General features: G+C 39.2%; 1 protein-coding gene across 7 annotated transcripts in view; it reads right to left on the reverse strand.

Annotated features, from left to right (window-relative positions):
- The window catches only part of SYT1 (synaptotagmin 1), a 1,004,279-nt gene that overhangs the window by 243,094 nt on the left and 734,449 nt on the right, over positions 1–26,736 (reverse strand). For 6 of the 7 annotated variants that reach the window (XM_063927392.1, XM_063927393.1, XM_063927394.1 and 3 more), the window contains 2 exons: positions 13,693–13,827; positions 6,506–6,673 (listed from right to left, as the gene is read on the reverse strand). In XM_063927392.1, the coding sequence (XP_063783462.1) occupies positions 6,506–6,673; positions 13,693–13,827 (303 nt within the window). The remainder of the gene's footprint in view (positions 1–6,505; positions 6,674–13,692; positions 13,828–26,736) is intronic. The other variant, XM_063927398.1, reaches the window with a different exon arrangement.

The raw sequence follows: 26,736 nt of genomic DNA on the forward strand, positions 1-26,736 counted from the left end.
TAGTTGTAAATATAAATGAGTGTTAATTTGGTAAATCTAAAGAGATATAAATTCAATGTAAGTAAATATTAAACCATGATTCCTGGTGTAACCTGAAGAGCACCTGTAGCAGATACGGTAAAAAGTGACAGGACCATTTTGTAGTTTTTTCAAATCTACACACTGGTGGTGCTATCTAAATTTTGATCCAAATGTCAATTTGGGCGTTATCGTTCCCGCAACACAAGCCACGCATCGGTAATGTAAAACTGTAAGGCAAGGGATCTAGGGCCAGTTAATAATTATGCTGCATACTGTATACAGTAAATGAGCACAATTGGGGAAATCTGAGATGATCAATGATTTAGCCATAGTAGCATGCAAGAACACCAAGAGTCAGACAGCTGCTGCAAGAGCTAATAAATTGAGGAATGCATAAAATGGGGCACAGATGTGTGAGAAGTAAATGTAATTTTCCATTGTATAATTTATATCCATGATTAATATAGAGCATCTGTGTATAAGAAAGGCATATGTGTAGGCACTTAAAAGTATTTACCTTTTTAATAAATGAAAACACGGAGTTAAATTATAATGAAAGACTTTACAAACTGAGGTTGGAAAAAATATACCTTAGGGATTATCTAATTAATATCTACAGACACATTCAAGGAAAAAAAGTATTTGCTGCTGAGCTTTTTACACATAGGATTGTATGTATATGATAAGGGGCATTCACTGACACTAAAAGAACAAAGAAGGTGCATTGACTATCAACCCAGAAGGGCATAATTTCACAGTTAGGGGAAGCAGCCATTGGACAGATTAAAACTGTTTTAGTGACTTTTTCCCTTATGTATTAATCCAATAAATAAATGAAGCCGATGGGGTGATGGATTCAGAAAATTAATGATATGGGCATGTATGGCAAAAGGAAGAATAGTTTTATTTTTGTATGGTTAAATTGGCCTCTCAGGATCAAATCATGTAGAATTTATATAAAAAGATGCTTTTGTGAATTTTATGTTCATTGTTAACAGCATGCACATCTAGAAATGTAATCATAAATGTATTTAAAAAAAAGTTTGTGGAAAAAAAAAATCAACCCTTTTAGTCTATTTTTCTATTTACCAACATTTAAAAGTTGGAAAAAAAAATTAAGGCAAACTTATCCTTACATTATCTGTAGCAGATTAAATTATATTTTGTGCATCTGCCTGAATATAGCCAGCATCCACTTACAAATTGGATAGAACGATAATTGGCAGTCATTTGTGCAGAAACATAAGAGGACAGATTGAGATTAAAAGGCACTTGCACAATTTTCACTGGCAGATGGGATGTGATTTCATTGTACACTATATTCTAAGATGCTGAACAGCTCATCCAATCAGATGGTGAGCTCTGGGGCATTGCTTGGTTAGGAAATTGCCATTTAATTAACTTAACTTTACAATGTATACACTATCTAATATTATTTATAAACTACCTGTCACACATACTGGAACTAATATCTTTGCTTAGAATGTTTATTTAATTATTACCCAGCTGTAGAACACAATGTTTAACTTAATTTAAATGGAGATTTGTCATCAATACATGATTTTATAAAATGGTGCTGGTTGTTATGTCATCTAGTTAGGTATGATGTCTTCATTTGCTCTTTTTGCTGGGCTTACATACATACAGTATATCTCAAAGTCTGTAAGTTATTAGATGTACTGTTTAAACTCAACTGGAACATAATTTCTGTGAAACAAATATGTCTGACTTTGAAAGCTAACCTTGTGTGAAAGATGTCTATCCAGCAAGAATATGTGAATAAATTATTTGGATAGTTAAAGTAATGTAACTAAAATGAACATAAACCCATTTTTCTGCTGCCCTTTTTCAGTAGTGGATTGTGGCCTAGATTTATCAAGCCTTGGAGAGTGATCAGACCCTTTCTGACCCAGGATGCTACTAAGACTCTTATCCACTCACTGGTCATCTCCAGACTGGACTACTGTAATCTCCTCCTGACTGGCATTCCTGACAAACACCTCTCTCCACTCCAATCTATCCTCAATGCTGCTGCCCGGCTCATTTTCCTCACCAAACGCACTACGTCTACCTCTCCTCTCTTACTAGACATTCACTGGCTCCCCTTCCCTTTCAGAATCCATTTCAAGCTTCTCACACTCGCTTACAAAGCCCTCACCCACTCCTCTCTCATCTACATCTCTGATCTTATCTCCCTTTACATTCCCACACGTCCTCTTCGCTCTGCTAATGCACGACGACTTTCCTGCCTACGGATCACCTCCTCCCACTCCTACCTCCAAGATTTTTCACGTGCTGCACCACTTCTCTGGAATTCCCTACCTCTCCCCCTCAGACTCTCCACCTCTCTACAAAACTTCAAACGGGCTCTCAAGACCCACTTCTTCACCAAACCCAGCCAAATCTCATCCTAATCCTCTGTTTTACACTCTCCATGTAACCCATCTGTGTCACCCCTGTCTGTCTACCCCTCCACTTTAGAATGTAAGCTCTCACGAGCAGGGCCCTCTTCCCTCATGTGCTTATCCTCTCTTACTTTAATAATCTTCAACTGCATCAACTCCAGCAGTCTTCTGCCACCTGATACTTATTCCAGTGTCATCTGCTGATGTAACTATGTATATTTACCCTGTACTTGTCCTATACTGTCATCAACTGTAAGTTGCTGTTTTCCTGTTTGATTATTTATGTACTCTGTAATCGGGCGCTGCGGAACCCTTGTGGCACCATATAAATAAAGGATAATAATAATAATAATAATAATAATAATAATAAATAGCACAGTGATAAAGTACCAGCCAACCAGCTCCTGGCTGTCATTTTTCAAACGCAGTCTGTGACAGGGAAGTTAGGAGCTGATTGGTTGGTACTTTATCATCGTGCTATTTATCACTCTCCAAGGCTTGATAAATGGGGGCCTATGTTAGTCCCTATACTGTACTCTATGGGTGGAATTGTTTGAAGTCAGTTGGGTATCTATTTTTTCCTGTCTATTAGATAGAAAAAAAAACAGACACCCAACTGACTTTTCAAACAGTAAATATATAGAATGGAATTGGGACTGCAAGTTGCCGCAGAGATGTAAATGGTTATGAAAATTATTATTATGGAAAGAGTGAAGGTGACATGAATGGACTGGAAAGAATACTTATCCAGCAAATGATGAGTGGCGATGTTTCGTTCTTGATCTTGGCACGTCAATGGTTATGGAAAATTTCCTTGGATTTTTGTAAGTGACTTGCAATGAAATTTCAGGAGATAAGGTAGGTCAATTGGTGATGATCAGTTAGCCCAAATTGACATTATAAGTAAACCTATCTTAGGATAACAATTTATGTGTGCTGGGACCTGCAAACAAAGGGCCTAATTCCAAGTTGATCGCAGCAGGAAATTTTTTAGCAGTTGGGCAAAACCATGTGCACTCCAGGGGAGGCAGATTTAACATGTGCAGAGGGAGTTAGATTTGGGTGTGGTGTGTTCAACCTGCAATCTAATTTGCAGTGTAAAATTAAAGCAGCCAGTATTTACCCTGCACAGAAATAAAATAACCCACCCAAATCTAACTCTTTCTGCACATGTTATATCTGCCCCCCCCCCTGCAGTGCACATGGTTTTGCCCAACTTCTAAAAAATTTCCTGCTGCGATCAACTTGGAATTACCCCCAAACTGCAGTCCTTTTAGTGGTAGTGCTTGAACGTTCTATTTGGGTAGGCCTTTTCCTGTCTCCATCATCTTTTCAAACCATTTTTTTGTGGAAATGAGATTAAATGAATTTAACAGGCTGGCTTGTTGGTTTGGGGTAATCTTGGGTGCGCACCTCAACTTACACAGGGTGCGATGTAAATGGACCTATCTAGGTTTCTTTATAGTGACATGGGGACGTGGTAAATCCTAGGTTAGATGTACTCTGTGATAAGGATGCCCTCAAACGCGCACCTAACTCACATAGAAAGTAGATGGCATGTTCTTATAAAGGTATCTTTTTGTGCAGCAGGAGATGCGTACCAGTACTGACGGATTAAGTGAAATGTTTCCATCACATCAAGGTATCTTTTTCCGCTCATAGAGACGTCGGTGGGTGTTGAAGTTAAAAAATACAACAATTTAATAAGATATCAACAATAAATAAACACAGTAATTTTCCTTTCTTAAAAAAGTAACACATTGGCCAAGAACAAAACATCGCCACTCATCATTTGCTGGATAAGTATTCTTTTCAGTCCATGCATTTCACCTTCACACTTTCTATAATAATTTTCATCACCATTTACATCTCAGCGCCAACTTGCACTACCAATTCCACTCTATATATCTATGTTGGATCTTCAGGGATAGATCCTTGGTGCAGTCAAGAGGCATCAGAGTATTCCAAAAAAGAGTACCCCAAATACCCCAAAACCCCCTTTTTTTCTATACCTGACTTTTTAAACATTTGAATAGCCCCCTATATGTACTTAAGGTTTCATGGAAGTTACAGAAATCCAACATTGTTAACAGTAAATTATAGTCAAAAGATGTTATATCCAATATGTATTGAACTTTTTAAATTATTTTATATTGACAAATGTATGAAAAATCTAATAAGGGTCCCTTACTAGACTATGGGTCAGGAACCCTAAATTTATTTTACATTTATTCCGGACTTAAATTAAGGATATGCATCTTTTCCATACAACACAGCATAACTGAATGTCTCATACGTTTATGAATTTTATGTACACACTATTCAAGAAGCCAGTTTCAATATGTACCATTTTTAGCTTTACATATTACAGTACAGTATATATTGACTATAAAGTCACACTAATACCCATATGGGTTTTATTTGTATTATTTAGCAACACAATCTTGGGACATTACTACTATACACACTTCTTTCATCTCTTATTGTCCCACTAAATATATGAATAAATGTATACAGTACAGTATGTATGCTCATATATACATTAGTATACAATTGATGACAACATTAATATGTATAGCAAAGGTAATCAATGTTAATGAGCATTTTGCCCAATGCCTTTGATCAATATTTTGCTGTCAAAGACATTTTCTTATCCTGTGTAAATCCAGAGATACTGCCATTGATTCCTATTATGTTCATTGTTACAGTCACAATATCTGCCCATGATGTTTATTGACCTACAGTACAGTACATTCACTGAATCAAATATACATTAGCCACTTTTTTAAAGTTAGATGCCCATCATAAAGGGTTTATGTGCAGTTAAATATAACACATACAACATCTTAGTAATTGCCTGTTAAATAAAAACAACCAATAACTTAGCATTTATGTATTTGTTTGTGCAGTATAAGAACAATTGTGGCTATCTGGTGATAATGTCAGACTAATATCTGGCCCAATTAATCTTCATCCATCTAGTGTGCATTTACTGTATGTGTACACATATATTTTATTAACTGCACAAAACAATTGGATGTGTTTCCACAGCAATAACTGGTCCTGGCACATACTTGACATTTATGTTTTTTTGTATGTGGGGGGAAGAAGGGGGGGGGGGGCACAAATTCCATCAAATTATACATTCTTATCAGTTGGGGTCAGTTACATGGGGGTCTATTTACTAGGCCTTGGAAACTGATAAAGTGGGGAGAGATAAAGTACCAAACAGTCAGCTTCTGTCATTTTTCAACCATAGCCTGTAACATGGCAATTATGAGCTGATTGGCTAGTAATTTATCACTGTGCATTTTATCTTTGTCCAAGGCTTAGTAAATAGACCCCATGGTCTTTAATGGCTTGCCAAACCTCTGGGGCAGCTGGCCACATTCCCTGTGTAAATTGGCCACACCCTTTAATCTTGGTCCGCTACCACTGCATTCCCCTGGTGGGCCCTTCCTGCTCCAGCCTGACACTGTATAATTCAGTATATTGTGCCTGATTCAGAGAAGTAAGCAATGTTGATTTTGCATGCAGTGGAGCAATTTTTTTACTGATGCGCATGTGTATAATACACACTGTGCATATGCCACAGTAGTCTTGTGGTGGCAATCGCAATGTGAATTTATTTATAAGGTGAGTGACAGGCAGGGAGTATATGTGGGAGGTAATGGGAGAGTGTCGACTCACATGCAGGCGACCATTTTGGAGACATGTCACAAATTGAGCTAGTGATCCAATATGCAGATACAATGGCTCTGGAGTCTTATTGCCAGTGGCCATGCTGCATGATCACAGGGTTACTCACAAGGGTGATGTTTGGCCAAGTGCATCCAAGTCTCAATACAAATCACAGCGGCTGCAACATTTGCATATTTTTTCACAGCCTCTTTATACAAATTCGCAGCTGTGTTGGCATTGCATACATGTCTGGATCAGGCTCATTGTTTGATGCTATTTTGTGCTACAATCTAAAACCGCTTAAAGTGCAATTACCATAGAAAACTAGAAACCACTGTGACAATTAAATATAAGCAGCATAATTTAAAGTTTTAAATACAAAGATACTTGATGTATACCTTAAAAGTGAACTGCTCGTTGAATACAGGGTTAAGTGTTTTTCTGTGGACCTTCGTTTCAAATTTCTTCTTTTTATCAGGCAGCAAAAATAGCTTCACATAAGGATCAGATGTACCTCCCATATCTAAAGCGGGAAGCTCAGCGGCTTGAATAATCCCTACCATCAGCTATAAACAGAACAAGAGAAACATGTGATTCAACTGTCAAATATAACAATACATGTCATATTTTTGTTCCTCCCTTACAGATTTTAAATACCATGTCAAAATTATATATATGATATGTAGGAATCCTAAACATCATCATTTTTAATTCAGCAATGAATTAGAGAAAGGAATATTTCATGCATGAGTGGAAAAAGAAATCTTAATTAAGAAGTTGAACAATTATAAATGCACATTTATACACCAACATATACTGTAAATCTCACACTTGAACATAAACATCACAGTGAAGAACAGAATAATTTGCAAGTCTCATTTCTAAACACATAACCCGAATACCATAATGAATGGATTTTCTGGTGAGGGCCTTTAGTGTGGGTCAGACCGATCAATTTATCTAGTTTATAACAGTACTGTTAGTTATATACTGTACATGCTTTGTTTCAACACATGCATGCTTGTGGTGGTTACAGTGTTGCAGAATGTAGATGAAGCACAATTGTGAGTAATTAATAGAAAATTACAATTAAAAACAGAAGTCACATTAATAAAAAGTACATTGAAGTAACTTTTTCAGCTACCATGTTTTACTTTCCAGTAGACAGTGGCAAGATTTTAATACTACAGATATGGTAACTTACAGTTAATATTTTGTGTTAACTCACTGTTATACCTATTTGCCCTAATATGTATAGAAAATTCTTCAATGTGATTACATGCCCTGGTTAGGCCACCAAAACCCAGTAATCATACAGTTGCCATTGTTATATACAGTGATTAGTTACTAGTGTAATACCACAGGAAGCTTTGCTTTTTTTTGTTGCAATATCAAAAAATTCCCTATGAGGCAAAAATCTCCTGTACCCCTTCATTAACAAAAAATGGGATCCGAAATGCTTTTCAGATATGATAGATTATCCTGGCCGCATACTTACATTATCTAATCTATTGTATAATGGCTAGATTGTCTTTCCTTGGCATGCAAAGTGAAGCCAGATGGAAGGCACTCCCTCCCCTGCTGGCAGCTCCCTATTACTGTCACTAATCAGGAAGGACTCAGAAGGAAGCAGAAGTGCTCAATAAAGTTGTGCTGCACTTTACACCCAGCCTGTATCCGGCTTCCTGGGCACCCATTGCTGTGGCTGCTATCTGTGGCTTCAGCTCACGGAGAAGGCTCCAAACTGTGACCCTGCTCACACATAGAGCAATTGCTGCATCTTACACCTGGCCTGTACCTTACTATCTGGACACATATCCATTGCCATGGCCACCAGGGGGAGAGGGAGAGTAAGATGGAGGTGGGGGAGGATAAACAGAAGGGATATGAAAATGGGAGAGAGACAGGTGGAAAGAGAGGAAGAATACAAGATGCTTTCAATGATGGGGTATAGTCCTTTATGTATTTATATTGTGATGTTGTGTCTGAAAGAATCACAACAGCACATACTACATAGCCTATGCTCTCTCACAATGCCAGTAATTGCTTACAACTACCTACAGTATAAAGGATTGTTGCAGTGCTTCCAAATGTTCCCTTGGTCAACTATATGACTGTGGCTCTTCTGTACCATTTTCTCTACATGATTTCTTCATCTGGCCAGAAACCTGAATTCAGTGTCCAAAGTTATTTCCCATTCTGCTGTACAGTGTGATCTTTACTGTTATGGTTGTACAGATATCTAAACACGTCTAACAGAGTAGATACTGTCCAGCTCAGAGAAAAGAGGGGGAGTGAAAAGTAACGGAGAGACAGTGGGAAACCAGAGAGAGAGAGAGAGAGAGAGAGAGAGAGAGAAGTGAGTGAAGGTCAAATGAGAGATTAGAGAGTGAGAGAGTGAATGAGGGAGAGATGGGGAAAGATGAAGAAAATAGGAAGATAGAGACACATAGAAAGGCGGAGAAACAGGGAGATGATGGAAAAAGGGTGGAAACGGATAGGAATGAGAGATGATAGAGTAAACAGAAAAGGTGAGCACAACAGCTAGTGACCCAGTGAATAACATGTCTCTAATACTAATCTATATATAAATGTCTAATTTGCTGGCTCCCTACTGTTCCTTACTAGACTTACTAGTCTTAGGGGTCTATTTACTAAGCCTTGGAGAGAGATAAAGTAGATGGAGATAAAAGGGTAAATGTAATAGGGTGTGAAGCTGTAGCTGTAAAACTTTGTATAAGAATGCCCATATTTTTAACCCATTTTGATCAGGTGGGGTTACATTATATGTAAAACAATTTCCACCATATTTTTCTTAATTGGGCCAAAATTAGCCATCCCTCAAGAAATTAGAAAATTGGGTAGAAAACTATCCACCCAGGCCAAAACGGGTTAAGCGGCAATCATTTGCAAGAAAAACCAACCTGGTTCTGCCTTGTAAATGATGCTACATTAAAAAACGGCCATTGTCACACAAACACCCACCCGGCTTCTTGCACCTTATTACATTTACCCCAAAGTATCAACCAACCAGCTTTATCGCTGTCCACTTTATCTCTCTCCAAAGGCTTAGTAAATACACCCCTTAGTCCCACAGTTACTCAGAATACAACCAATGGAAGATCCATTGTAAATATAGCAGTTTGACCCTTATTAGTTCTGAAAGAGATTTATCCTATTTAATATTGCATACAGCAGAAGACCAATATTCAAATGCAACTTATATTTTCTTTGATATTTAGGACTCATATTATCTGTTTAATAAATGAAGTCACTTTGTCAATAAATCTAGATACTAAGGGTTATGTAGTTTTATACATGATTTTTTTGTTTATCTTATTTGGTTTCAACATACAGTATTAGATCTCAGGAAGAGAATTTATATCGGATCACAAATGTGGCAAATTGTTAGACTAAATGCCTATAATTTAATTTTACTCATCAACGGGTTTAGGAAAACAGACAATTGAAATAGCATAATTAAGCAAATGCACATTTTTAAAATACATAAAAAATTAATAATAGTATCATATGCTTATTCCATTTATGAAACAGCTGGTAATTATATAGTGGATAATATTACTTGCTAATGTAAATCAACACAGAAAAGTGCAAATTCTCCTTAAGAGCATGGCATAAAATATATAGCGACAGTACCATAAAATTATAACTCTAAACCTGCATTTCAAAAGAAGGTTACAGTGTGAAATATTTATTCAGATAATATTCAAGAGGTAAACTCAAACAACACCTATAACTTTACATGAAAGACAGAGAAATGAATCTATGATTTTTAGCCACTGGAGTGGAAAAATAATTCACTTCCTCTTCTGAAATGTTTGCTTGAAATAAGCTATCATGCTCCTACAGCGTTCTTTGGTCATGCCTCCCTTTGAAGCCCAGCGCGACACATGGTGCAATGTGAATGACAATTATGCTGACCTGAATCACTGAATAACTGCAAATTCCAGCAGAATTGTATAATATGTAAGTATTTTGGAGTTTTTTCTGTGTTAATGATTTGTAATTTAGTTTAATAGGATCAGTCTAGCATTACTTGCTATAACTAAACATGGACTTGCATAGAGTACTTTATTATGTGTCTGACATAAAAATGATTCTTTTTAGTGGATTTTGCAAGGCTCCTATACCAACTGATATGGGATTGTATGCTGAAGCCCTTATAATACTAGTATACTCTTTAGATTCAGAAAAGGTGTTGGAGAAAATGACTGGTGGCTGTTTACACTACAACTGCTTGTTTATATATCACTACAGGGAGTTTCATTAAGGATGTTGATGCTTTATTTTTCAAACTTTCTGTGATGTTTAACAGCTTGTAATCACCCTTGTTCCTCATCCACAGTTGCACTAGGAAGAGCTGTCTTTTTGTAACTAATACTATGATAAATGCCAACATTATGGGAGTATCAGCTGTCCCCTGAGTCTACGGTGCAGTATGCTATTAACCATCACATAACCACATACTACCTCTTGTGTAAGGAAATTCATGAGTTTAGTAAATTACTTTAAAAAAAATCTGGTAAGACTGAAGGTGATGTACCTGAGAAATAAGTGAGAGAGTTTTTTTTAGTCAATATGTGATATTGCTCTGAGTCACCACCAGCAAAAATCATCATCCAGGTCTCTAATTTTATATACTTAAGCCTGTTATTTTCTCAAATGTCTGATGAAAAGACCATCATGGGTTGGGTATTAGCATGAGATGGTACAGACCCTGAACAAGAAGAAATAGGCCAAGATTAGGAAAAATGTTTATAGTGGCTGTTTCATGATCAGCTGTCTCTGGTTAAATATCTGGCTAGGATTCCTAGCTCCTCTGTCTATAGAGTCTGTGTAGCAGAGAGGACACTCTGTCCCACGTCTAGTGGAAATTACCTAAAATTAGATCTAAATAAAGAGAGTCTGCATTTTAGCAGTAGTAATGTCTCCGTTCACGAACTCCACTCATACTTTCTACTTGCGCACCCGGGTGGTCATTCTAAGTTGTTCGCTCGCTAGCAGTTTTTAGCAGCCATGCAAACGCTATGCCGCTTCCCACTGGGAGTGTATTTTAGCTTAGTAGAAGTGCGAACAAAAGGATTGCAGAGCGGCTACAAAATAATTTTGTGCAGTTTCAGAGTAGCTTCAGACCTACTCAGCGCTTGCAATCACTTCAGACTATTCAGTTCCTGTTTTGACGTCACGAACACGTCCTGCGTTCGGCCTGCCACGCCTGCATTTTTCCTGGCACGCCTGCGTTTTTTTGAACACTCCGGGAAAATGGTCAGTTGACACCCAGAAATGCCCTCTTCCTGTCAATCACTCTGCGGCCAGCAGTGCGACTGAAAAGCTTCCCTAGGCCTTGTGTGAAACTACAACGTTCATTGAAATAGTACGACGCGCGTGCGCATTGCGCCACATACGCATGCACAGAAGTGCAGTTTTTTTGCCTGATCGCTGCACAGCGAACAAAAGCAGCTAGCGATCAACTCGGAATGACGCCCCCAGTCCCAAGAAGAGACTTGGGCACTTTGTGGTAATTTATATAATATTAATATTATATAATATTATTAATATTAAGTATATTAAATAATCTAATGACAAAGCATTTGCTAGTAAAATGCTAATGTTGGATAAGGCAGAGAGTAGTTATTTATCCATGACAATTGTTGCTCCAATTCATTATAATAGAAGTATACAATCAAGATATCTATTTAGCAGTTGCACAGTTCCGTTAAATAAAAGGTACATTTCCTTGACAAGCATTTCATTCTTCTGAAGTGACAAGGGTCATATATTAAACTATTAAAATACCAGTTAAATCTGTCCCCTCCTACTCCATGATGTGCAGGTAGTAAAAGATGAAGAGTGATTCCGGAGAAATGCCTTGTAAAATTCATAATATTAATTTTACTATTTAAATGAGAAAATAGACATTTATAGGGATTTGTGTAATTTACATGCTGTCGTCAGTTGACAAGACTGCCACTTGCAATGTACTATATCAGCCTAATGTGTTTGTTGGTTTTGTTGGAGTTAATTGTACTTTTTAATTTTCCATGTGAATATGACAACATTACCTTGAAATGTCTACAAAAAATAATAACAACAACAACAACAACAACAACAACAACAACGGAAAGTTGGTCTGTCTGCTGTTGGATAGATGTCATATTCTGGTCATACAGATGGTGAAATGGTTAGCATTACTGCCTCACAGCACTGAAGTCATGGGTTTGATTCCCACCATGGCCCTAACTGTGTGGAGTTTGTATATTCTCCTCGTGCTTGCATGGATTTCCTCTGGGTACTCCAGTTTACTCCCATTATCCAAAAATATACTAGTAGTTTAATTGGCTCCCAACAAAATTAACCCTAGCGTTAGTGTGTCTGGGTGTACATGTGATAGGGAATATAGATTGTAAGCTCCACTGGGGCAGGGACTGATGTGAATGGACAAATATTCTCTGCAGAATATGAGTGCGTTATTGAAATAATTGGTACTAAATAATAAGTATTCTGCCTCTAAATACGAGAGGGGATATAACGAGAGTGAAATATACCGGCTATTTTTGTAGGATTGTAGATACAGTAATAATCCTTTTATATACTGTATGTTAGTGTGTTTGTGCATTTTCACAAAGCGTTACGTTTTGAATGTGTATCCTCATCTGTAATATCATTGCATCTTATCTTCTATCTGTAAAGTTCCAGGTCACTGAAACAGTTTCAATATATTATTGCCAGCGTATTTACAATAGAGCACTTAAATACAGTACAATTGTTCTGCACACACTTTACACAGTAGGGGAGTTCAATGACTTTTCATTTGACTTTGTAGCAACAAGAGCCTGAACAACTGCTTTCTTTCAATAAAGTTCACAAGTTTGTTTTCATCTGCAGAGAAAGTGAAATGCGTTTGTAAGGACCAATTTCTTCCACTTATTATTCTTTGGCAGGATTTAGCTGTTAGAGGTTTATATGGTCCCCCATTGATTTAATGATATTCTCTGAGTATTGAGTGGTCAGTCACAATGGAAGGGAACAGTAGTATTGTGCTCCTGCATTGGCAGAAAACATTAAGATGAGGTTTCTTTGATCTGCAGGTTTCTGGATTCACTTTATATGTAATGTACTCACTTTAAATCAAAATTAGAGGTTGTTTCTTTCTCTATTTCAGATACTGTCATAAATATAATGCAAAACAAACACAGTGAAGCATGCAAACTTCTGTCAATGTCTCAATAAATGGGTATGTGTGTATATATATATCCTGAAACACTGAACTGATATAATTATTGAATAATAATCTTAGTATTATTGCAACACACAAAGGGGCATATGTAATAGGGTCCATGTTTGCTGGAGGTGTGGGATGCCGGACAATCTTGGAGTTTTTTTTAAAGTGGCAATCATTTACAAGCAAAACCATAGTTAATGATTGCCGTTTTAAAAAAAGGGCCAAGATCGTCCGGCCACAAACTCGGACCACCTGTATTTTTAATATTCACCTTTGTACAGTATGTTCTGTTTGCAGTTGAATATGCTGTGCATTTTTAAATGTTTTTCTTGATAGTCTAACCTGATTATTTTGGAAATCATAGTCCAATGAGTACTGAAGTTTCCCAAGCTTCTCTTCTTCTTTAGGTTGCTCCTTGTCTTCTCCATCAGTTAAGCCAGTCTCTGCATCGTCATCATCATCATCATCCTTTAAGGCCTGGAAAAACAATGCATGGCATGCTTAAGTTTTACATTTGGTAGCTCATTAAAAAATGGAATGTAGAATGTCATGATGACTGCTAGTAAACAAAGACATTTTCATTATAGAAAGAAATGGACAGATGAATAATATATTTTCAGCAATCTACATTAAGTGAATTATGTTTACATATTTAAATGTATTTTTTTAAAACTCATAAACATGCTCATAACAGTATAACAAATAAAATTAGCAGTTTAAAAAAACAGCAAGTCAGGTTCTGCATGCAGCATGTCAAGGCTCATTTGGAAAATATAGCTGCCCGTTCTTGGGTCTCATTCAAAATTGTACATACAAACATGTCAAATGTGCTATATGCATATGCAATTATAGAATAAAACATGCTACCACTGAATGGATGCTCATATAATACAGTTTTGTCTAGGCTGATTTATTCAGTACTTTTCTTTTTTTTTTGCTTATAAAGCAAGGCTGATATAAATTAATTTCAAAATGATCATATTTTTGTAAATAATTCAAACATTGTTAGTAATTAAGTAGTAGCTTTGCAATTTCATTAACAGGAGATTTAGTTTTACATTTTCTAACAGTAATGGAAAGCTTATGTGTTCTTGCTGCATTATAATAACATTTAGAAATGTTATATTCCCATATTATTGTAGGTCAACCTAATCTTGTGCATATTTGTTTTCCGTAATTTAACTATATAATATTTTAAATTTTCTGGAATACAGCAACCAATAAAAATGTTTTACAGGAGATGGACAAGTTGGTGATATCTGACACTGGTGTAACTACAGCCCCCGCAGACACTGTGGAGGCTTGGAGGTGCCAGGCTTGGGGTGCTGTTTAAGCAACAGATTCTCATGCGGACTAGCCATCTGCATTTAAATCTGCTAAATATCCCTCATAAAATGGCAACCACCTTGGAGGAGACTAATGCTAGAGGTCATACTTAACCTCTAGCTTCTGACAGGGAGCAAAGCACTATCGTGTTATGAATCATTTGATAGAAAAGCAGGAGCAATAATCAAGTACTAGTGCTGCAGCTGCTGCCAGCCAGTACTTCAAAATCTACTAAAGGTGATCTAAGGGACACAACATTTAAGAAAAGGCACTTAAGATGTAAACAATATTTTACAATGTTAAAGAAAACATCACCTCTAAAGGGAACATTTACTGCCAAAAAATGTTAAATTGCCAAAATGCCATACACCATACCTAGTTGCAAGAAAATGCTCATACCATTGTCTTTGTTTGCAAATGGTGGTCCTGCTAGTTCTACTGCTATTTCATCCACTAGAAGAATGCCTATTGTGGAAGACAGAGCCAAACACAGTCAGGCATCTTCTTCTGTAACCTCATTTGATGATACCACACATTCTCACTCTGAGTGTAATAGAGGTGTCATGTTAAAAACAGACAAAATCAGTGCTCAAAAAATCAGAACACTAAAGCTGAAGACCAAACCATGTGTTCACAAGTATCTGAGGAGAATCTAGGGATGTCCACATTAGCTATGTGTCAGTCTAACATTTCTGAACTCATATAGAAGCCTCCTTAAACCATTTCTGAACCCTCTGCAAATGTGGTGATGAGCAGTACAAGTAAAGGTGTGACCTAGAAATTGAAGATGCTAGTGTGGAAGTGCAACAGGATGAGGGGTACATATGTGTATCTGATGCTAATGAGGATGTTGTTTGTGTTTAAGTAAGCCACCAGTGGCAACAGTTCTTGCCCATGATAAACAGAAGGCCACTGTCATGCCCGGGCATTTGACCATAACAGTTACTTCTTGTGTGAATTATTTTTACCCAAAACCTGACAATATATGTGAAGGAATCTGTACCATTTGTGAGGCCAAAGTTAGCAGAGGCTTAACCATCTGGGTACCTCCCCCACTGTTACATAATTGTAGTGAGTTCATGCAAGTTATTTATCAAAATCTGAAAAAATCCTGTAAAATAACAAGCAGTCAAGTATTAGCTACCAGTAGTTTGGAGAAGCACATGCAATCTCCACTGCCAACACCAACATCAACAACCTCCTCATTAATGATCAGAGGTAGTTCTTAAAAAAATTGGTTTGTGGGGGTCCAAATAAACCAAGCACTTCAGCCACAAAAGTGGCAGTCCCTGTCGCTGAAGTGCTTACTTTGTTAAACAATGCATATACTTTTTAATATCAAACATAAGGGTGAGTGGGAGGGCCCAAGGGAACCACTTGTTAAGTAGATTTATGGGGAAAACATGGTATTATCCCACATACTTTGACTCTCTGGTGCACCTCAAAAATGTACTACAGGGATATTTTACACAATTATGAAGGAGGGTATTATGACAAGCAGGTCAGCCTCCTGATACAGTATAGTTAGTGTAGGATAGCCTGATTTAGAGTTTGCCACTCTGCAAAGAAACTTTTAACTTTCTTGGCTGCTTTTTGCAACCCTTTCGTATTAATATTGTATTCTTTTATGGCATTCAATGGAATCAATTGAATTCAATTTATTCAATAATTAAATCAATCAATCAATCAATCAATCAATCAATCAATCAATCAATCAGTGCTTTACATGCCTGCCACTACATACTCCACCTCCATTTCCTTGTACTGCCCTGGGTTTCTTCTTCTGAAAATATTCTTTCTATGGGGTTGTAAAGTTTATTAAACTGCCATTCTGTCTGTGACTGCTGTGCTGCAATGTTTCATAGATGTGCTGTAGTACTTTAAACTATCACATGTTTGTGAGCTGTGAGGTGGTCAAAATTGACTGGAAACGACTGGAAATTAATGTTATTAATGTCAATAATATTGTCGAACAAAAACAGGCCCACATTACTTGATTTTAGATGTTTTTGAATTTTCTTTTTACAAAAAATCCATATTCAAAACCAAAATACGCGAGGATAGTTTTGCCAAAACCTGGAAAACTAAAACAAAACACAAAGAGTGGTTTTGGCATAGCTAAAACACGGGGGTCCGTGCATATCTCAAATGAAATGCTATGAAAGTACTATGTGCTGCTCTATGGCTCTGATCTTGCATAACATGAAAAGGGCCTCATTGCCAATATTGTAAAAAGTTATAATTAAACCGCTGCGCTTGGACAATGGTGTTGTGAATATAATAAGTGGTACTATATAAACCATTGTTTAAAACACAGCTTATTATCTAGTGCATAGATTGTCTGATTTGGGAAGAACATTTATGTATGATATTTTTGCAGAAATTCACAACATAATTTGGCTCCAGAACTGGAGAGATCTGCCAAGAAGCTATTCAGCAAATGAAACTATAATGAAAAAAAGTTCATGATAAATGTTAAATAAGGGATTTATTTGGCAGAACACTAACTGGCTATTGCCAGTATGCTAAATTGTGTTTTATCACTGCATTTTTGTCTGTGGCAAAGCATCAGTTTGATGGTACAGAACATTCACTCACACAGAAGGTATTTTGCCACCATGAGTGCTAAACAAACTTTGTTTTCTGTCTTCCTTGATTCTAAGGACAGATGACATTTCAAAGACCTCTCTGAAGTGTTACAATAAATAAAAAGCAAACTAAAGTATGTACTGAATGCTACAAAAATAGGCGACTATGAAGCGCTTAGTGACAATTTTAAAGTGAAAAATATGTATGAAATTTGGGTTAATACACGCAGGGCCGTAGAGAGCAGGCCCAGGCGCAGGTACTTTTTGCGGCATTAACCACAGGAGGCATGGACATGGCCTCTTAGAAAAAAATGGAAAAAAGTATTTGCAACACGCTGAATTTGGAGGGGGGAGAGAGGTGAGGGGGGTGGTTGGTCGATGGCCTGGGCACCTAAGCCAGGGGCAAATCCAGAGACATACCTGCATAGGTAAAGGCAGCTACTGCTGTGTGCTGAGCTGGGGATAGAGGCTGTTGCTGTTGACAGGTAATAGGGGAGTGGAGCCTGACTGGGGCTCCTTCAACAAGCCTGGGCTTGAGTATTAGTACTCACTCCCCATTCTTGGTGGCTCTGAATACATGCATTATAAGTTCTTCAAATCATAAAAAATAAAGTCTAAGATTTTCTTGGCAGCCTTTTCATATAAAAGACCTGTTCAAGTGAATCTTGACATAGAAAAAAGAAAAAAGAAATGGCACCACACATAGTGAATTAACCATGATAATAAATATAAAGTCCAAACAATAGGTTGTCTTATATATCTGGGTACCACAAGCTGAAGTTGTGTACTCATCATTAACACATTCCATAGTGTTCAAATCATGTTTGGAAACCTTTAACGTGTGATAAGGTGATCGTCCAGTAATCATTTCTCTAGGCATATGTCTTTGAAGAAAACAGGCTCCCACAAAAGGATGACACTTTTTTTTCGGTTCCCAGTGTACCTGACAAACAATATATCAAATACCACAGTGTATGATTTTACAGATCAAAGGTTTCATTTGTGTCTATATACGGGGCAACTTTATTGTTTGAATAAAACATTTGATCTGTAAAATACTACACCATGGTATTGTTATATCATTTTTGGGGTAAATTGGAAATCTAATAAATAAGTAAATACATAAATAAACAAGGTGTCATCTTCTTGTGGGAGCCTGTTTCATTCAAAGAAATAGACCGAGAGAAATGTATACCGGCTGACCACCTTATCACACAATGAAGATTTGTGAACATGATTTGAACACTTAGGAATGATGTTAATGATGAGCACTCAATTCTTCACCTTGTGGTACACAGATAGGTACACAGAACTTATTGTTTGAACTTTTTATTTATTATCATGGTTAATGCACTATGGATGGTGCCCTATATGTTTTTTTTCTTTTTTATAAAATACTAGCTGATGTGCCCAGTTTCATCTGGGCAAAAGTTTGCTGGGTAGAACCTTTTACCCCTATTTTCCCCCCCTTAGGAGTTACATTTAAAAAAATAACTGCTTAGTGGGTGGCTGCAAATAACTGTCACAGTTTCCAGACAACCCAGCAGGTCACATGTTCCAGGTCACCCAGCAGGTGCACAGGGATAGTTCACAAACTGTCAAAGTTTTCAGAGCACAATAGGGATGCATTGCAAATGGCAGGTGGACATTTTGCCACATAACTCTGAAACAAAGCAACCAATTACAATGCCAATATTTTTCTGCATATCTACGGACCAAGACTGTTAATTTGGTATATGATGTATAACCCTGCCCAGACAACAGCATTATAGCAATATGTCACTCATAAAAGTTGTCTGTCTGCTATTGATATATAGATTTGTATCTAACTAATCTCATGTTTACATTTGAAATGTTTTTCATTGTTTTGTGGTCTATTTTTATTTTGGCATGTACACATTGTTATACAGATAATTTTTAGCAGTTTTATATACTATAGATTTTTTCCCGCAGCTTCGCCCGCATGGAATTCTTAACATAATAAGACTATTTTCATTGTGCCCATCTTCAAGTTTAAGTTCACTACCCAACCCCTAAAAGAATTAGTGTGAAGATACATAGGGGTATATGCAATTAACGGCGAATCGCGGCAAATTATCGCCGTTTTTAATTCGACACAATTCGACCGTCCAATTTCGGCAAGTGGTTGTCGAAATTCACCATATTCAATGGAAAATGGATTCGACAGTCCCGCGGGCGAAAAACAGCCGATTTGCCGGATTTTGCCGCAATTTTAAAAAATGGGGAAACCCCCCCCAAAAAATGGCGTGGGGTCCCCCCTCCAAAGCATAACCAGCCTTGGGCTCTTCGAGCTGGTCCTGGTTCTAAAAATGCGGGGAAAAATTGGACAGGGGATCCCCCGTATTTTTAAAACCAGCACCGGCTCTGCGCCTGGTGCTGGTGCAAAAAATACGGGGGACAAAAAGAGTAGGGGTCCCCCATATTTTTTACACCAGCATCGGGCTCCACTAGCTGGACAGATAATGCCACAGCCGGGGGTCACTTTTATACAGCGCCCTGCGGCCGTGGCATTAAATATCCAACTAGTCACCCCTGGCCGGGGTACCCTGGGGGAGTGGGGACCCCTTCAATCAAGGGGTCCCCCCCAGCCACCCAAGGGCCAGGGGTGAAGCCCGAGGCTGTCCCCCCCCATCCAAGGACTGCGGATGGGGGGCTGATAGCCTTTTCAAAATTGAAAGAATATTGTTTTTTCCAGTAGTACTACAAGTCCCAGCAAGCCTCCCCCGCAAGCTGGTACTTGGAGAACCACAAGTACCAGCATGCGGGAGAAAAATGGGCCCGCTGGTACCTGTAGTACTACTGGGAAAAAATACCCAAATAAAAACAGGAGACACACACCGTGACAAGTACAACTCTATTACACACTGCCGACACACACATACTTACCTATGTTGACACGCCGACTGCCACGTCTCGACTCCGACGATCCGGGGTACCTGTGTAAGAAAAACACTCACCTGATCCAGTGTCCAGAGATAATCCACGTCCAGAGATAATCCACGTACTTGGCAAAACACGAATACCCGACCACCGGACTGAAAGGGGTCCCATGTTGACACATGAGACCCCTTTCCACGAATGCCGGGACCCCACGTGACTGCTGTCACTGAGGTCCCTTCAGTCAATCAGGAAGTGCCACATCGTAGCGCTCACCTGATTGGCTGTGCACGTCTTAGCTCAGACAGCGCATCGCACAGCTCCCTCCATTACTTTCAATGGTGGGAACTTTGCCGTCAGCGGCAGGGTTACCCGCGGTCAGCCGCTGACCGCGGGTGACCCCACCACTAACCGCAAAGTTCCCACCATTGAATATAATGGAGAGGCTTTGCGATGCGCTGTCTGAGCTCAGACGCACACAGAGCCAATCAGCAGAGTGCAAGGACGTTGCACTCGCTGATTGGCTGAAGAGACTCTTCAGTGACAGCTGTCATGGGGGTGTCTGCATTCGTGGAAAGGGGTCTCATGTGTCAACATGGGACCCCTTTCAGTCCGCTGGTCGGGTGTTCGTTTTGTTGTTTTGACAAGTACGTGGATTTATCTCTGGACCCTGGATCAGGTGAGTATAATTATCTTTTATTTTCAGGTACCCGTGGATTCTACTTGGAGAAGAGGACCGACTGCTTCGTGTCAACATAGGTAAGTATGTGTGTGTCGGCAGGTGTGCAATAAAGTTTTACTATCAAGGTGTGTGTCTCCTGTTTTTATTTGGGTATTTTTTCCCCAGTAGTACTACAGGTACCAGCGGGCCCATTTTTCTCCCGCATGCTGGTACTTGTGGTTCTCCAAGTACCAGCTTGCGGGGGAGGCTTGCTGGGACTTGTAGTACTACTGGAAAAAACAATATTCTTTCACATTTCTCAAGGCTATCAGCCTCCCATCCGCAGCCCTTGGATGGGGGGGACATCCTCGGGCTTCACCCCTGGCCCTTGGGTGGCTGGGGGGGGGACCCCTTGATTGAAGGGGTCCCCACACCCCCAGGGTACCCCGGCCAGGGGTGACTAGTTGGATATTTAATGCCACAGCCGCAAGGCACTGTATAAAAGTGACCCCCCGGCTGTGGCATTATCTGTCCAGCTAGTGGAGCCCGATGCTGGTGTATAAAATACGGGGGACCCCTACTCTTTTTGTACCCCGTATTTTTTGCACCAGCACCAGGCGCAGAGCCCGGTGCTGGTTTTAAAAATACGGGGGATCCCCTGTCCATTTTTCCCCCGGATTTTTAGAACCAGGACCGGCTCGAAGAGCCCAAGGCTGGTTATGCTTTGGAGGGGGGACCCCACGCCATTTTTTTTCTGAATTTTACCATTCCATCTAAAAAAAATAAAAAAATAAAAATATTATTTTAAAAAATATATAAATAATACTTGTGCCTCCAAAAAAGACAAACCAAGTACCTAATCCCTTCTAATATAAATAGATATGCTATTATCAATAAAAAAAAAACACACAAAAAAACATGTTTTAAATTTGTTTTATTAGTTTCACCCACCAAAGTGTGGCGGATTGAAAATGTCAAATTTACTGTCTAAAAGCACTGTTGTCGAATTTCCAAACTTCAATTGAATATACTTTGGTCGAATTGCAGCACTTGTATCATTGCAGAAAAGTCGAATTTGACAAAAGTCGAATTTCAAAAAGTCGAATTTTGAAAGTCCGTTTTTTTGACGGAAAGTACTGAATTGCATTGACGATTTTTTTTTTTGGCGAAAAAGTCCCGAAATTCGGGGAATTCGACCGCAATTGCATATACCCCTAAGCCTATGGGGTATATGCAATTGCGGTCGAATTCCCGAAATTGTCGAATTTCGGGTCATTTTCGACCAAAAAAAAAATTTGCCTATGCAATTCAGTGCTTTCCGACCAAAAAACGGACTTTCAAAATTCGACTTTTTGAAATTCGAATTTTTGCAAATTCGACTTTTCTGCAATGATATAAGTGCTGCAATTCGACCAAAGCATATTCAATTCAAGTTTGGAAATTCGACAGCAGTGCTTTTAGACAGCAAATTCGTCATTTTCAATCCGCCACACTTTGGAGTGTGAAAACAAATAAAAAAATTTTAAACATGTTTTTTTTGTGTATTTTTTTGGGGGAATAGCAGATCTATTTATATTAGAAGGGATTAGGTATTTTTTTTTTTTTTTTGGAGGCACAAATATTATTTATATATTTTTTAAAATATTATTTTTTTTATTTTTTATTTTTTATTGCTGGAACGGTAAAATCCTAAAAAAAAATGGCGTGGGGTCCCCCCTCCAAAGCATAACCAGCCTCGGGCTTTTCGAGCTGGTCCTGGTTCTAAAAATGCGGGGAAAAAATTGACAGGGGATCCCCCGTATTTTTAAAACCAGCACCGGGCTCTGCGCCTGGTGCTGGTGCCAAAAATACGGGGGACAAAAAGCGTAGGGGTCCCCCGTATTTTTAACACCAGCATCGGGCTCCACTAGCTGGACAGATAATGCCACAGCCGGGGGTCACTTTTATGCCGTGCCCTGCGGCTGTGGCATTAAATATCCAACTAGTCACCCCTGGCCGGGGTACCCTGGGGGAGTGGGGACCCCTTCAATCAAGGGGTCCCCCCCCCAGCCACCCAAGGGCCAGGGGTGAAGCCCGAGGCTGTCCCCCCCCATCCAATGGGCTGCGGATGGGGGGGCTGATAGCCTTTTGTGATCATGAAAAGAATATTGTTTTTTTTCCAGCAGTACTACAAGTCCCAGCAAGCCTCCCCCGCAAGCTGGTACTTGGAGAACCACAAGTACCAGCATGCAGGAGAAAAGCGGGCCCGCTGGTACCTGTAGTACTACTGGAAAAAAAATACCCAAATAAAAACAGGACACACACACCGTCGACAGTAAAACTTTATTACACACTGCCGACACACACATACTTACCTATGTTCACACGCCGACATCGGTCCTCTTCTCCATGTAGAATCCACGGATACTTGAAAATAAAAGATCAATATACTCACCTCAACCAGGGTCCAGAGATAAATCCACGTACTTGTAGAAAATAACAAACCGGACACCCGACCAAACGGACTGAAAGGGGTCCCATGCTGACACATGGGACCCCTATCCCCGAATGCAGAGAGACCTCTCAGTTACAGCTGTCACTGAAAGGTCTCTAAAGCCAATCAGGAAGCGCAACTTCGTTGCGCTCACCTGATTGGCTGTGCGCTGTCTGAACTCAGACAGCGCATCGCACAGCCCCGTCCATTATATTCAATGGTTGGAACTTAGCGGCTAGCGGTGAGGTCACCCGCCGGTCAGCGGCTGACCGCGGGTTAACCCCACCGCTACCCGCAAAGTTCCCACCATTGAAAGTAATGGAGCGGCTTTGCGATGCGCTGTCTGACAGCACAGACAGCGCACAGCCAATCAGGTGAGCGCCACGGAAGTAGCGCTTCCTGATTGGCTGAAGGGACTTCAGTGACAGGAGTCACGTGATGTCCCGGCATTCGGGAGAAAGGGGTCTGATGTGTCAGCATGGGACCCCTTTCAGTCCGGTATGGAGCGGGTATTTGCGTTTTTTTTTTACAAGTACGTGGATTTATCTCTCTGGACGTGGATTTATCTCTGGACGCTGGAAGGTGAGTATAATTTTTTCACAGGTACCTCGGATCGTCGGAGACCGTGGCAGTCGGCGTGTCAACATAGGTAAGTATGTGTGTGTCGGTAGTGTGTAATAAAGTTTTACTTTCACGGTGTGTGTGTACTGTTTTTATTTGGGTATTTTTTTTCCAGTAGAACTACAGGTACCAGCGGGCCCGTTTTTCTCCCGCATGCTGGTACTTGTGGTTCTCCAAGTACCAGCTTGCGGGGGAGGCTTGCTGGGACTTGTAGTACTACTGGAAAAAGCAATATCTTTTTATTATCACAAAAGGCTATCAGCCCCCCCATCCGCAGCCCATTGGATGGGGGGGGACAGCCTCGGGCTTCACCCCTGGCCCTTGGGTGGCTGGGGGGGGGCCTTGATTGAAGGGGTCCCCACTCCCCCAGGGTACCCCGGCCAGGGGTGACTAGTTGGGTAGTTAATGCCACGGCCGCAGGGCACGGCATAAAAGTGACCCCCGGCTGTGGCATTATCTGTCCAGCTAGTGGAGCCCGATGCTGGTGTTAAAAATACGGGGGACCCCTACTCTTTTTGTCCCCCGTATTTTTGGCACCAGCACCAGGCGCAGAGCCCGGTGCTGGTTTTAAAAATACGGGGGATCCCTGCCCAATTTTTCCCCTGCATTTTTAGAACCAGGACCAGCTCGAAGAGCCCGAGGCTGGTTATGCTTTGGAGGGGGGACCCCACGCCATTTTTTTTCCCGGGTTTTTCCCGTTTTTTCCCGTTTTTTAAAATCACGGCAAAATCCGCCAAATCGGCCGATTTTCGCCCGCGATTCTGGCGAATCCGTTTTTCATTGAATATGGTGAATTCCGGCAGCCACCTGCCGGAATTCACCTGGCGAATTTAGTCGAATTAAAAAACGGCGAAAAATTGCCGCGATTCACCGTGAATTGCATATACCCCTATATGTTTTCGGACAGTCTAAGGAACACATCAATTTTCAAAATGCAATCAGCTTGGCGACCCCAAAAACTATGGCTTTGACACTACTGTCGGTCATTTTGTACATTTTATCTTTCACCCCTTCTCACCCCTCATGCTGGGGGCGCTAGGGGTGTCTTACCCCCACATTATTTTTTTTACAGATTGTCAGTGATATATGTACCAAGTTACATAACATATTTTTATATATATATATATATATATGTGTGTAGATGTACTAACAGGATTCTATCATAGTCCACTGTATTGCATGCTAATTAAATCCTGAAATTAATTATTTTTACATTATCATATGTTTGTGATCTACCAAGAATATAAACTACATGTATGCTACATTAACAAAGTAGAACGGTTCTGGCTGTATGATCACTGCCCCCATAAACACAAGTCACTATGAATATAGGTGTTTTAAATAAGTATTGTAGTTTGCTTTATTATTGCAGTTATCGGATTTAAATAATTAATAAGAGAAGTGATGGAACATGGATCATGCTAGAAAGTCATTGTGTAAGAACATAGATAGATCTTGATTAATATAAAGTAGAACCAATACAAATTTGTATTACAATATTATACAGTTAACACTATAGTTATTTAAGGTGCTATCATTATTAGTGAGATATATCTAAAGCTATATGATCTATGATTTTTGTTTAATAAATGTTGATTATTTGCAGCAATTACACAATTTCAGCCATCGAATGCAATTCTGATTTTATCTGTGGGGATAACTTTATTTACATTTGAATGAAATCAATTTAGTTCAGCCTCTTGGTGTATTAAGCAGTGTTAAGCAGTGGATTAATCTCAATTGAGAAGCCCCAGCTGTCAAGATAACTAATCATAAAATGTTTTCACTGTCTATGGTTTATCCAAATAGGAAAAAAAAAACCTACCGCAAGTGACAATCCAGAACAGTCATGAGATACAACACAGAGAGGGAGGACACAGAAGGAAGAAATCAAATTAAGACAGCCACACATAACCATTAGTAAAGACCATGGAAAAATTACCATTAGATATGCATTTTATGAGCAGTTCATCTTATTTACAGAAACATTGCAGTGTAGATCAAATGCTGGTGTGCTGATACACTTTATATGTCCTCTAAAAAATTGGTATGGTTTCACCTGCACATTTACATTTATATAGTTATACATTGGATATTTAATTTATTTTATTGAAATCTGTTGATATTCATCAAAAAGAAAATGAAAAAGCCTAATGCATGGAGTTATGTGTTCATAGATTTTGTTATGTGTTCATAGATTTTGCACAAATCTGGCTACCATAGACAAACACAGGTGAGTGCCTCTATTCTGCTTTCTGGAATATCTAGTCTATAAATTGCCTGATTTGGGAAGTATATTATAGTAAAACACTTTTGCAGGAGTACACAACATTATTTGCTTTGCCAAGTTCTGCCAATAAGCCGTTCCTCTTTTCTCTGCCACATTTTAGCATTGTATTTTAAAAATACTTCCAAACATGCAGGGTCATTAAAGAATATATCACTCTGCTGCATACTAGACTTGGATTTGTTCTGGTATGGAAATTTATTTAAAAAGCTGAAGCCATAGATACGGAACATTATGGCAGACGTTAGCAATAATAACAGGTAGCTTGTCCTGAATAAACAGTTAAAATAATGAAAGTTATAAATATATACATGCTATATACAGTGTTCTATTTTATACTTTAAGGCCAGATCCCTGTAGTAACAAGATGGATGTGTGAATTTAATTTCATACACAGGTGCAGACAATTTGGACCAGTTTGACAGGAGGCTGACATTGTTAGGGGGTCCATACATCTGAGGCACATTTCTCCAATCTGTTTTACTGATTGGAAACACTGATCGGAAACACTGATCGGCAGCCATATTTTGCA

The sequence above is a fragment of the Pseudophryne corroboree genome, chromosome 6 (assembly GCF_028390025.1).
Source record: "Pseudophryne corroboree isolate aPseCor3 chromosome 6, aPseCor3.hap2, whole genome shotgun sequence".
Lineage (NCBI taxonomy): Eukaryota > Metazoa > Chordata > Amphibia > Anura > Myobatrachidae > Pseudophryne > Pseudophryne corroboree.